This window comes from Thamnophis sirtalis, unplaced genomic scaffold, assembly GCF_051295495.1.
Source record: "Thamnophis sirtalis isolate CommonGarterSnake01/CBP01778 unplaced genomic scaffold, rThaSir2_p1.2 scaffold_6, whole genome shotgun sequence".
Taxonomy (NCBI): Eukaryota; Metazoa; Chordata; class Lepidosauria; order Squamata; family Natricidae; genus Thamnophis; species Thamnophis sirtalis.
The window spans coordinates 45,428,889-45,447,128 of NW_028261386.1; the positions used below are offsets into that span (position 1 = coordinate 45,428,889).

At 38.6% G+C, this 18,240-nt stretch overlaps 1 protein-coding gene across 1 annotated transcript in view; it reads left to right on the top strand.

Moving 5' to 3' along the window:
- VASH2 (vasohibin 2) overlaps positions 1-12,418 on the top strand; it is a 33,402-nt gene extending 20,984 nt beyond the window's left edge. Inside the window, exons 7-9 of the mRNA XM_087717769.1 lie at positions 1,725-1,840; positions 3,795-3,833; positions 9,700-12,418. Coding sequence (XP_087573895.1) covers positions 1,725-1,840; positions 3,795-3,833; positions 9,700-9,772 — 228 coding nt within the window. The 3' untranslated portion in view covers positions 9,773-12,418. The remainder of the gene's footprint in view (positions 1-1,724; positions 1,841-3,794; positions 3,834-9,699) is intronic.
- Positions 12,419-18,240: the final 5,822 nt, after the last annotated feature.

Below are 18,240 nucleotides of genomic sequence, written 5' to 3' on the forward strand. Positions count from 1 at the left end.
GGAACTAAAAAAATGGCTTGCAATCACTCTTCACACTTGCAACTATTGTAGCATTCATATGGTCATGTGATTAAAATTTGAGTGCTTGGCCACTGGCATATATTTATGGCAATTGCAGTGTCCCAGGGTCATGTGATTGCCATTTGCAGCCTCTCCAGCTGTCTTCTGGCAAGCAGTCAGTTGGGGGCGCTGAATTTGCTTAACAATTATCTGATTAACAACCGCAGTGAATTGCTTAACAACCATGACAAAATAAGCCATAAAATTGGACACTTCTCACTTAAAAGCCACCATGCTTAACAACAGAAGTTCTGGTTGTGGCTGTTGTCATAAGTCATGGACTACTTATGTAATAAATTGGAATTAAAAAATATATGAGGAAAATGATTTTTTTTTCTCAGTAATGTTCGATTACTGGGAGGTTATTTTAGGAACAATTTCCAGGGGAAAATATATATTACTGGCATCATTTCCTAATATTTTCAGGAGGTAATAAAAAGAAATCCTCTGATACTTCAGGCTAGACAGAAAAACACCAGGCACAGAAGCCCTTGAGAACTGTAACAAGTCAATGTGGACCAGAGACTGGCAATTTGGTATCCTCAAATGTTATGTCCATCAATTTGTGTCAATATGGAGCCAAAAAGTTCATCAGCATGAGAAAATGGGAGTGTATTTCAAAAAGGCAAACAAATCAAAAATAAAAAAAGATTTGAAGGAGAGGTTTACATCCAACATTCTGAGCCAGCTGGATCAACCATTGGACATGACCAAAGCAGTGGTAGGCTCTTACCGGTTCGGACTGGTTTGGCCGAACCTGTAGCGGTTTGGTGACGTGGGTCGCTGGAACTGGCAGCAACCCAGGTCTACCACCACCACCCAAACTGGTTCCCCAGTAGGCACCTTTGGTGCTGCCATCTTGTTTTTAAGTTCTGCGCATGTGCAGAACAATTTTAATTGCAACACGAGCAAACCAGCAGTAGTGCCTGCAAGAACCCAGCCCTGGACCAAAGGCAGTGTTTTTCAACCTTGGCTAATTTAAGATGTGTGACGTCTACCTCCAGAATTCCCCAGCCTGCTGACCAGAAATTCTGGGAGTCCACATGTCTTAAAGCTACTATGGCTGAGAAATCCTGGTAGTTCTCCATTTATCTGTAATAAAACACTAAAAAACATAACACAAATTCAGATAAACAGATTAACAGAATTGGGAGAGACTTGGTCATCTAGTCCATCCACCCCCCCCCCACTCAAGCAGGAGACCCTACACCATTTCTGACAAATGGCAGTTCAACCTCTTCTTGAAAGTCTCAAGTGATGAAGCCCCCACAATCTCCAAAGGCAAGTTGTTCCACTGGTTGATTGTTCTCACTGTCAGAAAGTTCCTTCTTATTTCTAGGTTAAATATCTCCTTGGTCAGTTTCCAACCATTATTCCTTGTCTGGCCTTCAGGTGCTTTGGAAAATAGCTTGACTCCCTCCTCTCTGTGGCAGCCTCTCAAATATTGGAACACCGCTATCACGTCTCCCCTGGTCCTTCCCTTCACTAGACTAGCCATGCCCAGTTCCTGTAACCATTCTTCATGTTTTAGTATCCAGTCCCCTAATTCTTCATGTTTGTAACAGAGAAATCATTATTTACCTTTTATTAAAATAAAAAACATTGTGAAAGCCAGCTATTATGAATAAACACGTCTGGAAATAAAATCATTTTCCTCTTTCAAGGTTTTGAAGCCTGCAAGTGCCCATTCTCCAGTCAAGCAGAAATCCCGAGGAAAGTCCTTGTCCCCTCGACGAAGACAAGCCAGCCCTCAGAGGCGGACCTGTCGAAGAGACAAATCGTGAGTGTTGCTATTCCGAGTGATTCTGTGACATGATGAGACATGGGTAGTATGTTCTAGTCTAATGTTTGCGCTAAGAAATATCCAAGTTCTTTGGAAATTTGCATTTTTTAAAATAACCAAGATCAGCAATGTTAGAACTATCTTCCTTAGAGAACAAGTTTACCATAATTAATTTTATTTCTTGCTTTTATTTTTTGTTATCTGCCATGATTGAATTCATGCTAGCACACATAGGTTTCCCAAATATTTTATGTGTGTGTGCATGCTCATTTGCATATGTATTTCATAGAGATGATAAAAATAGAAGAGATAGTTCCAGATGTTTGGTATGAAACAGTTTAATTAAGTTACTGTGGTATGCATTTTCAATCAACATTTTGGATACCAAATCTTTCTATAATCTACAACTGTGAGAATGGAAAACTGGGTGGGAGGTAGCTTTGCCCTTCCTTGGCTGATGTTTGGGCAGTTTGCTGAAAACCAGGAGGGTTTCTGGCTCCCAGACATAATTTCTTACTGCTTCTAGTATTGAAACTGAGTCAGTAAAATGGCTCTATGTACTTAAAAGAAGGTTGTGTAAACAGGCTGGGAGTTATTTCAAAGTTCACTGTTCTATGTAGAAAGTATCCTTGTGGAAAGGAATTGTTTAAGTTGCCCAGTGAAGACTAAGGGTGTCCATGGCCATGGAATGCTGACAAATGATTGGAGAGGAAACAGTAAAGCCCATTGAGGAAGTATGGAATGGAATGGGATCCCGAAAAGTCAGATCTCCATCTTGTAACATGAATCTTATATATTATTCTCTGATGGCAATATGGAGCTACATGTTGATGAGTCTTAAAGCAGAAAGTATTAAGAAAGTTGGGAGAACTGGAGTCTGTTGGGAATAAAGAATGGAGTGTAGTATCCAGAAGAGTACAAGCTGTCTGTCTAGAACAGGGGTCTCTAACCTTGGCAACTTTAAGCCTGATGGACTTCAACTCCTAAATTTGCTGGCTGGGGAATTCTGAGAGTTAAAGTCTGCCAGGTTTAAAGTTGCCAAGGTGGGAGAGCCCTGGCCTAGAACACTGACGAGTGTTTCCTCGCTCTATAAAACAGGCTGCTGAAATTAGGAAATTAGGCCAAGACTGAGATGGACTTTTGTATGAAAGAATTTTGCATTTGGTTCTGGTGCTGAAAACAAGCCACTCATGAGCTCAAGAGATCTGCTTCTCTAATTTTAAGAGCATGCTCTTGCAACTTCCAAGGGCTGGTACTTATACCAACCACTTGTTGGTGGGTCTCAGGCTTCCAGTAAAAAAGATAATTCTACAAACAGAAATCTGGCCATACTTGTTCTAAAATGTACAGTTAGTGATAAAAATCTGAGAGACCAAGCAAGCTCCAGGGGAAATGAAATGAATGCTCTAGATTTTGGTCAGATTTGCCACAGCTGCATTTTTTATCCTCTGCAACTGTAAGAATTCAAATCCCAGAATTCCCTGTGCTAGCTAGAGAATTTTGAGAGTTGAAGTCCACACATCTTAAAGTTGATGAGGCTGAGAAAAAAACTGGTCTAGAGACCCAGTGATTTCAGGACATTATTTATGAAAGCTACCTGCAACCAGGTACTCTCCAGCTAAAATTCTCATTATCCTCAGATAGCATGACCTTTTCCCTGACTGGGGAAGTCTACCTTTGGGTTCATCAGCAAATAGATGAATTAGGAAAGTGGTTCTTGAAGATACAAATGTAGAAAGTGAAGATTAGACATATGCTTATTGTTTAATATACTTATTTGCAAATGGAAAATGTAGTTAAATTGCCTAAATAAATCGACATTAGTGCTGTAATACTAAGTAACTTTAATAAAACATGCAAAAGAAGGAAAACTGAAAAAGAGAATTGTTGAAATGTAGTCAATATTTTAAAGTATATATCTTAGCAGATTTTGCTTTCTCAATCTTTTTAGGCAGAAACTGAGTCCCATTCGGCTATCAGGAGTCTTCAGGTATCAATTGAATATTCTTTCATAGTGATAGTATTCTGAAGTTTGGAAATAAATTATAAATTAATTGACCAAACTTTATTTCTAAATGAAAAGTGCTAGACGTGTCTGGAAGTTGCAGTGCTGGATAGTATTTATCACAATAATTTCCTTTTAGGAATTTTTTTTCTCCCATGAACTCCTCCTTGGACATTATGGGAAATTCATTTTTGGCTAGATACATCTGTCAAATATTTCTTGAAGCATCATCACTGTAGTATACATAAGTAGCTATACAGATATCATTGAATGTATTGAATGAAGGTTGCATGAAGATTCTTAAATTGCAGCTGGAGTGGGCAAAAGTAAAGTGTCCATATTTATGGACCTTAGGCCTGCCAATATTTCTGCTGCTAAACATTTTCAAGTAAAACCTTTTTTTAAATAAAAGAAAAGCAAAATGCAATTCCCTGCCATTATAGGAATGCCTAGGATCACAAGACATTCTTTAAAAAATGTTAATGGTGAATTGATCCCTTTGGAAATAAACCCATCTCTCCAGGAAAAAAAACAAGATAAGAGTAAACTAGTGTAACTGAGAGCAGAGCAGGGACATCATTCACCATTGGTAGCCATGTTGTCAATATACAAGCCCTTGTATGGCAGCCATTTTGTGTGAATACGCAGAAGACATTTCCTGAATTCCGAATCTGTCCTCCAAATCAAATAGAGTGGCCAGTCTCTGGAATAAAGTATCAGGGAAAAGTTAGTGACAACATCCACAAGAACTCCATGCCACTTAATGATAGTTACATTCTCCTTTAGCTGAACTATTGTGAAGACTTTTTATTTGTTCCTTAAACAGCCAAACATTTCTCTAAGCTCCCTCTCTAAATATAATTTGGCATTCATAGCAGCTGCTCAGTGAACTGCAGGTTGCTATTTTACACATGGATTCATAGTATAACATTCTTGGGAGCCTCTTGGTTGGAATTCTCCATGTTTAGTGTCGGATAATTATAGTTATCAGAGGTTACAAATCACTGTTCAATCTCCTTCCTGCCTTTTTAGGGGATATTTTCAGCCTCATGTATCTGGGGCTGTTTCACAGGTGCTAGGATGACACATATGCCTGGTGTGTGTGTGTGTGGGGGTATCACTTTGACTAAGATGTCAGCTGAACAAGCAGCCTCTTTCGGAATTCCCTGTTGTTTGGAATTGTCAAGGCTGCTTAGAGGTTGGTGTCTTGAATCTTTTCCAAACCCAGGGAGGTTCTGCAGATTTGATCCTTTAGTTTTTTAGCACATGATTTGAAAGGAAGACATTTGAGTTTCTCTGTCAGGACTGAATGCCCACAAGGCGTTAGCTTAAAGTGTGAAATGGTCTGTTGGAAAGATTTTGAGGGATTTGGCAAAGATCAGAGAAGAGACCGTGTAACCCACAGATTAATAGTGGATGAGACAAGTGGTTCAGAAGGGACCATTCCTAGTCTGTTGGGCTATAAAGAAAATGGGGCTGGGTGGTGAGATACAATACTGATTCTTATCTGGTTTACCCCATGAGGCTGGGGCTACATCTTGCAATCCATTCTCATCTCCTTTAGAACGTCTTTCTTGATGATCTCTTTTAGAGAAATGAATTATTCCATGTGGGCTCCTTGATATTGACCTCATTGGGATTAACCAGATAAGGATCACAAGCAGTTGAGCTAATTTTACTTTATTGTAAAGCTATGTTGATCGAACCATGCACGTCTTAAAATACAATTCCTCCCCTTTTTTCTTTACAGAAACTAGGGAGGGTCTATTCAGAGCCTTTTGCTCTGCACACTATCCATGTGTGGGCTGTGCTGTCTCATATCCGACTGTTCCCTTAGTAACATCTCTTTCCCCCATCTCCAGAGGTCTTTCCCACATACTATTACAAAGTATGTGATTTTCATAATATGGTATTGTTATAATCTTATTAGTAGAGATGCAGAACAATGGCCCTCTACATACTGCTGATCTAGAGGACCTGGATTTTCATCTCAGGATAGGTAGAGTGATCCAGTTCATTGATGGTTGGAAGCTGCAGCTTCCCCATCCTTATATCATGTTTCTTTAAATAAATGACTACTTAAGTTTACATATTATGATTCTTAAAATGTGCTAGTTTTGATTAATGTTCTGGTGCTGAAGGAAAAAAAAGTTCTTAAAGCATTAGTTATGTGTGTGCTTTGATTTGTAGCACAGGTTTCTTAAGTAATCTTCTGAACCCAGCAATTTTCAAACGGTTTTTAGGAGACAAAAGGTTACCTAAAGCCACTGAAAGACTGGTGACTATAAATTTTCAACCGTAATTCAGAATAAACCCTTTACGTGCAATAGGATTATTTTAGTAAAGTAAATAGAGGGTTGCAACTTCTGTTCCTGAGCAATTCCTCCAACCTCCCCCTCTGCTTGCTGAAGTAACTTCCACCAAGGGTGCTTCGACTTGTTGTTTGTGCATTTTTATTTGAGCAAGGTAAAAGTAGCTGCTCAAGTGGCAGGGTATGAAACAGGCTCTCACTTAGCCTGTCCCTAGGCTGCATGGTTGGTCTGGCAAGGTCTGAATAAGCAACTTGGCATGCACAGTGTGTGTGTGGGGGGGGGGCAGGGACTTCACTTCCTCCATAGCAAACTATGATCAGTTTTGTGTCAACTAGCCATGAGATTCAATAAGCTTCTCCCAGCCGCAAAGTTCAAATTAGATTTCATTTTACCAAATATAGCATTATAAGCTACTCTCAAAATGCACAGGACTCTGTGTGTATATGCATGTGGAACAAGCACAGGCTATCTGGCACCCCACCAGAAGTGGTATTCAGCAGGTTCTGACCCGTTCTGGAGAACCAGTAGCAGAAATTTTGAGTAGTTTGGAGAACTGGTAAATGCCACCTCTGACTGGCCCTGCCCCCATCTATTCTCCGCCTCCCAACTGATTGGGAGGAAATGCGGATTTTGCAGTAGCCTTCCCCTGAAGTGGGGAGGGAATGGAGATTTTCCCCTGCCACTCCCACCAAGCCACACCCACAGAACTGATAGTAATTTTTTTTGAATTCTACTACTGCACCCCACCCTTGGCTGCTTTTTGCCAGTGAAGAAGGGAAGGTCAATCCTCATCCTGAAAGTCTCATGTGACCCCCCCACCCCACCCCAGCCTTTTGCCATTCAAATTTGGTAGCCAAACACTGAAAATTAGTGACATAAACCAACAAACCAAAGTCTAAAATAAGGAAAATAACACTGTTAATGGCAGCATTTAATGCATTTTATTTATTTAATATCTATTTGTTTACTTATTTACAAGGCATATATGCTACTGCACTTGAATTTATCTCTGAGTGGCTTACATACCCTATTTATGTAAATGTGATTAAAAAGTATACACAGTAAATGACAAATAACTATACAGATAGTCCTCAATTTACAACAGTTCATTTAGTGACCATTCAAAGTTATAACAACACTGAAAAAAGTGACATGGCCATTTTTCACACTTATGACCACTTCAGCATCCCCATGTTCACATGATCAAAATTCAGACACTTGGCAACTGACTCATATTCAGTCACAGTGTCATTTTTGTGAACTTCTGATTAGCAAAGTCAATGAGGAAGCCAGATTTACTTAACAATCAGATTGCCAATTTATCAGCTGCAGTGATTCACTTAACAACTCTGGCAAGAAAAGTTGTAAAATGGGTGAAACTGACAACAAATGTCTCATTTAACAACAGAAATGTTTGGCTCATTTGTGGTGATAAGTCGAGGACTACCTGTATAATATAAAATACAGTGCCAGAAATAAATGACATGCTAGTTTAAACTCCAGATTACAAGAAGGAGCAACTCACAACATTTCTAATCTCCCCAGCCTGTTTTAGGGGCCTTTCTGAAACTCAGCAGAGGAAAGGTATAGTTGCAGAAAGCTTCTTTTTGCTGACAGAGCAGCAATAGTAGCGGTTTCCAAAGCATCAGGGAGCTGTCCTTCCTGAATTTAAGAGGTTTTTTTAAAAGTGTAGAATGTTTCAATATAAAAACTTGTTGATCAAACTAGTTGGGATTTGTTGGCTTCATTGCAGATTCTGGCTCATATTCTGGCTTCACTTCCTGATTTTAAATCAGGCAATTTTTTAAATTTATATTCTGAGACGTTAGAAGTAGTTAAGAATAATAGTAACTTGCAATATCAAGCATTGCTTCAAAAATGTCACAAATCTGTATCACCACATTTTCCAATTTGTTCTAAAATGACAACTTTGTGAGTGCCAGGACCAAACGCTTTAAATGACTTTATTCAGAAGTGGAATGTCAAATAAGATATTTTCTCCATTGAGGCGGGAAAAGGCTGTAACTGCAGATAACTAGGAAGCAATAGCTGATTTTGACAAATTAAGCAGGGTTCGACTTAGTTACTTACTTGACTAGGAAATTATCAGGAAATCTCAAATTGCAGCTTGGATTGAAAAGTCTGAGAAATATCGAGGAAGAAGGCAATACCAAACTACTTCTGTGCTATTTTAATAAAGTTATAGGGCTTATCCATGAAGACATCAGGAGATAAACTCTCCTTGAGGAAGATTTTACCAGCCCTAAAATCCTTGGGAAGTCTTATGTGGTGCCATTTGCTAAAGATTTGAAATTAAAATTACCTCCTGTCCCTTGTATTGTGAGACCGTCTAAAGGAGATGGCTCAATGATCTTTTAGTCATTAAAGCTGTGGTTAAAGCTAGTTGGGAAGAATGAAAGTTATAAAGGAAGTCCTGGACTTACAACCACAATTGAGCCCAAAATGTCTGAAGCTAAGCAAAACAGTTAAGTGAGTTTTGCCCCCTTTTATGACCTTTCTTGCCACAGTTGCTAAGTGAATCATTATAGTTCTTAAATTAGTAACACAGTTTTAAAGTGAATCTGGTTTCTCCATTGACTTTGCTTGTCAGAAAGTTGCAAAAGTTGATCGCATGACCCCAGGACACTGTAACCATCCTAAATATGACTCAGTTGCCAAGTATCCAAATTTTGACTATGTGACCGTGGGAATGCTGCCATGGTCGTAAGTGTGAAAAATGGTTATAAGTCACTTTGAGTGTTGTTGCAACTTCAGACGGTCACTAAATGAATGGTTGTAAATCGAGGACTACCTGTAGTCCAAGCCCTCAAATGGTGAAATGTGGTAATAGTGGAAACAGTTCATCTTCATTTTTTAAAGCTGCTGAGGCTGCCGATGTCAATAGTCACATAGATCAGTGGGAACTAATTGCTATGTGTTGCCTGAGGGAAGGAAAGGTTAAACCAGTCATGGTGAAATTATCTCTTCATGCAGAGTATCTTGTGTTTAAAAATCCCAATCATGATGCATAATCACAGGCTGTAAGGATATTTACTTTGATACTTAATTTTAGAGTATTTCTTAATTTTCTTAGTGTAGTTTTTGAAGAGCTTTTAATGTGAAAAACGGGATATCCGCAGCAGGAGTCAAGGTGATAGTGAGACTGTCCAATTAAAATCCTGCCCCTTCATGTGGCACATAATAAACAAGGGTTAGGGCCTCCATTTATTGAGGCCATTGTCTTGACTTTTTCACTCCTACCTGGATGCCCCTGAAAATAATTTATATTGGTTTACACCAATGCTTAAAACTTGGCATCTTTAAGATGCTCTTTCTGGCTGGGAAATTCTGGGAGTTGAACGCCACACTTCTTAAAGTTGTCAAGTTTGAAAAAGACTATATGGCTTAGCAAACATTAACATGAATGCTGCATTACAGGCCAATCACTAATACAGATGCAATTGTTGGCACGGGTCCTGTTCTAATGTTCCATGTTGTTTAGTTCTAAGCTTTAACTGATTTCTCTTTCTTGATTTTAGGCCAGCTGTTTTGGATAAAAACGTGGGTGACCTTTCTACGTTGAATGAAGTCGGTTACCAGCTACGCATCTGAGAAAACCAGAGGCTAAACCACGTGACTTCTGGAGAGTTTCTTGCCGCACTTTACCCTGTGACACATGGGGGGTGGGGGTGGGGAGCTGTGACTATTTATTATGAACATGTAAGGTTTTTATTTATAATTTCACCAGGAAAGTAGGAATCCTAGAAGTGACTATGGTGGTATTTTTGTTTGTTTTTTATTATTTTTTAATTCAGGAAAGTGGAATCAAGGAAAAGAGAAATTAGAAACCGTTTTCAGCTGTGATAATACTGTTACTCTCCATCAAGTTGAAAAATGTGGGGGGGGGGGTTTGACACTAGTGTGGCTTGGTTTTCTTTTGGATGGAAATTACTGTTTCTGTGGTGGCTCTCTTTTCTGTTGGCTTGGAGCATCGTGTGGTGGTGTAGGAATTAGGAAAGACAATGCTGGAAGTATTTTTCTCCATGGTATTTAAAAATGCTGGGCAGGGGGGTGGTAAACTGCAGTCAGAAAAAGGCATGGCCTGGCATCAACTTTGCTTGTCCGAGTCCCATTGAAAAGAATGAAGTTGGCAACTCTACGAAACCTTTCAGTGGAGCTTGACATAACAGAAATTGCTGCCGGACCTCATTTAATGTGACATTCAGCAATAAAATAGCAAGAGTTTATGTGATTGGGGTTTCTTTTTTTTCTTCCTTCTTCAAAATATCAATATTACCTCAAGAATCTTTACTACAAATATGCAAAGCTAACAATATTTGTAATGGATTTGTACTGTATTCCGTTTTTCTGGTAGCAGAGCCCACCCCTTCTGCCTTATGTGCATGTGTACAGTGAAGGAATTTCAAGTATTATGATAAGAAGGTGTGTCTCTTTAAAAACCCTGAAGCCTTCTGTTAAGGATTGAACAAACTGTTGAAGTTAATTGTCTACCTTAAAAAAAAATCCCAGATTCAATAATGATTTCAAAAGAAGCAAATAGCTAACCTTTTGCAGTATTTTGTCACATAGTCTTAATCTTCATGATCAAAGCACAAATGGTTCTGGTGTGAATCCATGTGGTCTTGTGTATAAATCAAGCCCAGAGTCTGCCAGTACTAATTCTGTTCTCCGTATGTTACCGGTGCTTCACATGTATAATAGAAATTTTCCATTCTGCTTTGAGAGCATTCTCCAGAGTAGAAAAGAAGGAAACCTTTGGATCATACTGAAGACTAGTTTTCATTGTTTTGTACAGATGTTGTAAAAGTCAATTTGTGTGTTTAATCCTTTAAAACAATACCAGAATCTTAAGAATGCACTATTCTTTACATTGTGCAGATGTCTTGACATCTTTTATCATAAACATTCCATTTGAATTTACAGCCAGTGTGCTTGGAGAACAACCATCTCTAGGCATTGTATTCAAATCAAAATGAATAAATCCATGCCCAAAGGGAAGTATCTTCACAATGCAGCAAGGATATGTTATTTTGGATAAAAGATAAATATCAATAGCTTGTTCACTGGGAATGGGGGGAAGCTGCTGGATAACTGAATTGATGCAGCTCTTAACACTAGTTACCATATCTGGATTGCAAAAACTGGATGGCCATTAGATGGCTTCAAACTGATGTTCTTTGATGCCATCTAATGTCATCTAGATTTCTGTAATCCAGATATGATAATCCTGTCCTCTTCACTTATTCTTATTGTAATCGGGTAAATAATTAAAGGGGCAAATAGGCAACAGCATAGTAGCTCAGCATAACCCATTAGTTTTGTTATATATATCTCAAAGCAATTTTAATTTAATGCAACCAGGTTCCTCAAAATATATAACTTCCTATCTACTCCTAACCATAATCCAAGTTTCTAGTGTGCAATTTAAGACATCAGAGTGGTATGTGAGTGCATTTCTCAACTAGCAACTCATAGTGTCTTTTAGAATTGACCATTCCTTGTGCCAAATTAAGGCTTTCTATTACTCCTGTGACAGTTGCTATGAAGACAAAGCAAAGAGCAATTAGCATGGAAATAGTTAGCTCTGAGTGAGAATGGAAGGACTTCATATTCATAGACAAAGCCATATCCAGCACATGATACCTTGCTAAAAGTGAAGGGAGCAAAACAATAGTTCTCATGTAGTAGAAGAGATGGATCTCATATTTCAGCTTTGAGATTGGGTTCCTGGTAAATTCTAACTTGCTGATAAACCTAAAGCAATTTTTTTAAGTGTTTGGAATCAACTGAAGAAAAAATGCTAATTTAAAAGAATAGTATTTTTTTGTAATCAATGCGTATCTATTATGAAATCCCTAAAGGTGATTTTGCTTTGTTAAATTGATATTTATTATATATTTGAAGTGTTTGAGGCATAATCCTTTATGGAATTTGCTTGCACCAATTCTCTCAAGATTAATAGGAATGATGCAGGAAAAAGATGACCAGATTTTAGCTATCTTTCCAAACTCTTTTCATCCTTTGAATCCAGGACCATGTTTTCCTTCTGTACACATACATTCTAGAGCAACATGTACCTATCTTTTTTTTAAATCTTAAAAAGTGTGAGTTTGGTGATTAAGCTTGTATTGTCATTACTTTGTCAAATGGGATTCTGTTTCAAAAATCAGCATGCATGATTTTTTTTTTCTTATCACATGTATGTTTTGTGCAGCATGAAACTTTAATAAAATGTCTTCGAAGATTCTTTTTAAAAAAGCAAAGTCTTTGCAAATGATTTAAGATAAATGTAACTATAAACTTTATATAACCTGTTTGTGAAGCAAAACAATTCAATAGTGTGTGTGTGTGTGTAAATTAGAGCTTTATTTAAGGAATTCCATATAGAAGGAGTAGTTTACTAGAAGGTACACAACAGCAGACTGAAAGGTAAAACTTAGAATCAAATATTTCCTCACATGAATCAGAAAATATAGCTTTCCAATCTTCCCCTTCATTCTCAATAAATTCTCTGTGCCCCACATTTGTTCCTGGAAACTGGGGATTATTCAGAATTAGGGGAGGGAATGTTGCAGATCTAAGTAACAGTTGCCAAGAAACACGACCCATCTTTATATAAACTGTGTGTAGCGGATAGCTTCCTAATTCTTTCAACAGCATTGCCTTAGCTTTGTTGTTCCATCTTGTGCCACTCAAATAAGAATTAATAATATTCAAAGCTATTTGGAAAGTCTCCAGTAAAAGTACTTTATTTAAAATTTATACCTTCCATTTGTCATCTCAATTCAAAAATTCTCCAAACAAGTAATGATAAGTGGCCGGAAGTGGCGCAGTGGTTAGAGTGCTGTACTGCAGCCACTTCAGCTGACCGTTATCTGCAGTTCGGCGGTTCAAATCTCACCGGCTCAGGATTGACTCAGCCTTCCATCCTTCCAAGGTGGGTAAAATGAGGACCCAGACTGTGGGGGCAATATGCTGACTCTGTAAACCGCTTAGAGAGGGCTGAAAGCCCTATGAAGCAGTATATAAGTCTATCTGCTATTGCTGTTGCTACACATATTGCCACTTAATTGCACTGAATTAGACATAGATGACTTTTTTCAAAGATGACAGAATATTTGGAGAGGAGGAGGCTTAAAACTGAAATCTGCTGAGATCTTGAGCAAAAGATTGAAGGTCAGGATTGTCCATAAAAGGATCCACATTTTGTATTACTCTCAGTTCTGAATTATGTTACCCACAAAGATTTTAGAATGATCCCTGCTCTTATTACATTTTGTGTTGCTTCCATTTACAAGTCATAATATACAATCCTCTCTACTTTGTTTTGAAATGTTTTATACGTCATGTATTGGTATACATTCTGGGAGAAAGAAAGACACTGTTAAACTGGGTCTTTTTTTTTTTTGCAAACTTGAGCATCAATATCCTCCTTAGTGAAGAAGTTGCTGGTTTGTTAACACTTCCTCAAATCTCATTTTCACCCAGTAGTTTTTGATAATGGAGTCATAAGCATTGATTTTAACCTGAGGCACTATGAATGTTCTAAGGTTCTTTGAGATATCCTGGTTGATTTTACCATGCATTCTTACAGCAATTTTGGCAGAATAGCAACTCTTGGAAAACCCACCATTGCCCCAAATCTTCTCCACTTCTATATTTTTAAAATACAGGTAGTCCTCCACTTACAATGTTTTAATGACTGTTTGAAGTTATAACATTCAAAAGAAGTGACTATGACAGTTTTTCACACTTCTGACCTTCGCAGCATCCCCAGGGGCATATGATCAAAATTTGGACACTTGGCAACTGGCTCATATTTATGATAGTTGCAATGTCCCAGGTCATGTGATCACCTTTTGCGCTCTTCTGACAAGCCAATGCAGTCTCCTCTGAAGGAGTAGTCATCCAGGACCCATGTGAGTGATCTCCCTCTTTCTTTCTGGAGAGATTCCAAGGAAGCAGTCTATTCACTGGTTCCTTGGTCTTTGCTGCAGCCATCAGCTCTTTCACAGGTCCATCTTCAATTTGTAATATCTTCCCCAGACATCCAAAACCTCCATTTCAAGAGGGCATCTCTAGCACAGTGGATCCCCAAAACATTAGAAATAACTTCACATCCCCTCCCTGCAAGACTGATAGTACCAATGACTTTTCTCAGAGGTCTTCAGAACATGACATTTTTCTAGTATCTCTGCAGGAAACTTCAATGTGAGAGGAGCCAAACTTTGTGGGTACCTAAAACACGACTGGCTCAAATAATCCATGATTTTGTTCATTTAAACAACTATCCTTAATAATAATTTTAGTTAAGGTTTTTTTTTTAACTAGGGTGCAATTACTTTTTCACATTTGCAAATTATTTAGTGGACGAGTTGACTTATGAAAGAAATAGAACAAGCTCAAACCTTAGTGTTAATTGTTCTTCCTTTATACGTGAATAAGATCCATTACGCTATCATGAAATCTATTTGGAAAGTCATGTTTTTAAAAAAATACTAATGGTGATTCATGGAACAGGAAATAAATGAATAAGAGCTGAGTAACAGTTTGATTCTACTTATAATTTTTATACAAAGCATCAAGAATTTTGTAGAACTTTCTCCCAAGAAAGTGGGAATATGATTCAGCATAAGGCATCATGTGGGTTTCTTAAGTATGAAAAGATAGAGCAATAAACTCTTACAGTACTGCCTTGCTCAGCACAAGGAGGTTTTTTTTTAAAAAATACTTTTTATTAAAGAGTTTAACAATACTAAAAGATATTACAAACTGGAATCAGAAAGAAAAAAGGAAATTTGAAAGAAACACAAAGTTCAGAAAAAAGGAAAAGGAAAAAATAGGGGAAGAAAGGATATTTAAAGACATAACTCCTGGTCTTGCTTTCAGCAAGTGGTTCTGGCCATGTCCTGGTCTCTGCTCCTCTGGAGACATCTTAGGCAAGTTTTTATGTGCCAGTAAAACCACTATTTATGCAATTTGAGTGTATCGTGCAAATATGCAAACTTTGCATCATTAATTTTCTTTCTGCTAGCCACAGCAAAATGTAAAGAACAAGCAAGGACAATTATACTGTACCTGCTAGACAAAGGTTGTGCTCAGCACATCTCTTCTGTACGTTCACTAAGCACGTTCAGAAGAACTCAAGTATGTTATCACTCAACTCTCTGCTGATCCATCAGCCATCAGATGTTTCAGTAATTGAAACATCTTTTGTAAAATAGCTGAGAGGTTTTTTTTAAATTTAGAACAGCTCAGTTATTACTGTTGTGTTTACAAGGGCATAGATCATATAGACACCCACGGGAACATGGATGGGGAATAAAGTAGCATTTTGCAAAATTGTTTTTTTGTAAAATGTTATTGCTGTTGTTAATTATTGTTAGTCGTGATGGGTTGTGTCTGACCCCTTGCGACCCCCATGGACAACATTCCTCCAGGCCTTCCTGTCTTCTACCATCCCCTGGAGTCCATTCAAGCTTATGCTTCGGTGGCTCCATCCAGCCATCTCATTCTCTATCGTCCCTTTCTTCTTTTGCTCTCAATCTTTCCTAGCATTAGGCTCTTCTACAGTGAGTCATTCCTTCGCATTAGGTGGCCAAAGTATTTGAGTTTCATCTTCAGGATCTGGCCTTCTAAAGAGCAGTCAGGGTTGATCTCCTCTGGGACTGACTGGTTTGATCATCTTGCAGTCCAAGGGATTGGCAGGAGTTTTCTCCAGCACCATAGTTCAAAAGCCTCAATTCTTTGGCGCTCAGCCTTTCTTATGGTCCAACGTTCCCTTTGAGTTGTTCGCCGCCCTGAGTCCCTCCTGGAGAAGGGCGGCATACAAATAAACCAAATACAATACAATACAGCCATACATTGCAACTGGGAAAACCATAGCCTTGACTATACGCACTAAATCTTAAAATGAGAGCCAGTTTGATATAGTGGTTAAGGCACTAAATTAGAAACTAGGAGTCTGCAAATTCTAACCTCACCTTAGGCAAAAAGCTAACTGGGTGATTTGGCGCCAATTACTCTTTCTCAGCCCTAAGGAGAAGGCAACAGCAGAAAAAATGTTGCTGAGAAAACTGCAAGTTTCTCCCTGCAAGTCCAGGGAGTCATCAGGCATTCAAAACTGAGCTGAAGGCACACAAAAAATGTCTTAAAACACCAATTTCATGTACTAAAAATTTAAAACTTCCTTCAAAACAAGATTACATAGTATAGCTTCTTTATTAGTAAATATACAAAAAAGTTTAGCCCCTGATGGAAAAATATTGGTTCTCCTTGAAGTATTATAGGAAGCTATACAGTCTCAAATCACCCAGTTAGCTTTTTGCCTAAAAGAGGGGCTAGAATTCCCAGACTCCTAGTTTCTAATCTAGTGCCTTAATCATTATATCCGTGATGGTGAACCTATGGCACGTGTGCCACAGGTGGCCTTCAGAGCACTCTCTGTGGGCATGCCAGCTGTCACCTCAGCCCAGCTCCACTGCACATCTGTGCATGCCTCACGCCAGCCAGCTGATCTTTGGGTCTCTGCTGCACATGGGGGGGGGGCAAGGTGCCTGCACCAACCTGGAAGCCAAAATGGGGCATGGGAGTGCATGCGTGGGGAGAGGTCGCAGGAGAACATGGGAGGTGTCACACATGCAAGGGCTGGGTTGCATGCACATACATGGGGGTAGGGCACATGTGCGCATGTGGGAGGGTGCAGGGAGGTATTGGGCACACATTACATTATGGGTACTTTCGGCAAGCAACAACAAAAAGAATAGCCATCACTGCACTATATCAAACTGGCTCTCACTTTAAGATTTATTATTTTACAAAAAAACATTTTTGCAAAATGCCACTTTATTGCCCGTCCATGTTTGTGTGTGTCTTTCATGAGTGTTTAGTATATATCGTCTGCACTTGTAAATACAAATCTAAATCAGCAACGTTTATACCGGCAAGGAGCAGTTCCAATTGGTATCTCAGGGATGCTAAAAAAAATGGAAATTGGGTTTGCTTAACTGCTGCGCTATTGCCGTTCCACACCAACATGTTCATAGGATTGCTTTAGCAATCAAAGCAGTAAGTAAAAAATTCTTACCATAAGGGTAGGGAGTAAAGCTTAGGTTACAACCCAAAACAGAAACAGCATGAGGGTACATTCAGTACAAATAGGTTGTGCTGAAAACATGCTGCCTTTTGTCGGTGAGCTACACAATCCAAAGCGTATTTGCATATGTTACATGTGTCATATTAAGCCGCTAGCAAGTATCTTTCCCCCAAGGTGCATTCAGAGTGCAGAGCAATAATTATATTTGGATGATTAAACTAATGAATTGCATTTCCATCTGCTCAACCAATTCTCTATAGAGAAGAACTGAGGCTGGATTTTATTTTTAATGTAGCAACCTTCAAACAAAGATATCAGCTACATCCTCATTGCTGTAAGTATTTAAATGCAGTTAGTTAGCTCTGCTCGCTGTAAAAGAAAATATGTGCATATCATCATAATCTGCTGGACTCTTGTTGAGCAGAAATACTGAAGCTTGGCATCCAAGAGGATATCTTTATCAGATAATATTTCAGGACAGCTTTTTTGATAAAGTTTTTGTCTAAGACTTCCAGTACTTAGCAACATTTTATTTGTATATAATTATAATGTCTTTTAAATGAACAGAGCATCCAAAGTTGCTTTCCTACTTTCTAAGACAGGTGATATGTGTCCAACAGCTGTCTCACATGCCAGGTTTGTAAACCATCCCTCAAGTGATGTAACCAACAATTGGATCTATAAAACAAGGTTGGGCCGAGATGCTATCATTACCCTGTTTTCCCCAAAATAAGACCCAACTGGAAAATAAGCCCTAGCATTTTTCAGGATGCTCATAATATAAGCCCTACCCCCAAAATAAGCCGTTTAAGATGGACGCAATTAGCACCATATTTTCCCAAAAATAAGACCTAGCCAGAAAATAAGTCCTAATGCATCTTTTGGGGCAAAAAATAATATAAGACCCAGTCTTATTTTGGGGGAAACATGGTAGTAGTAGTGGGTTAGCAGTAATAGTAGTCCC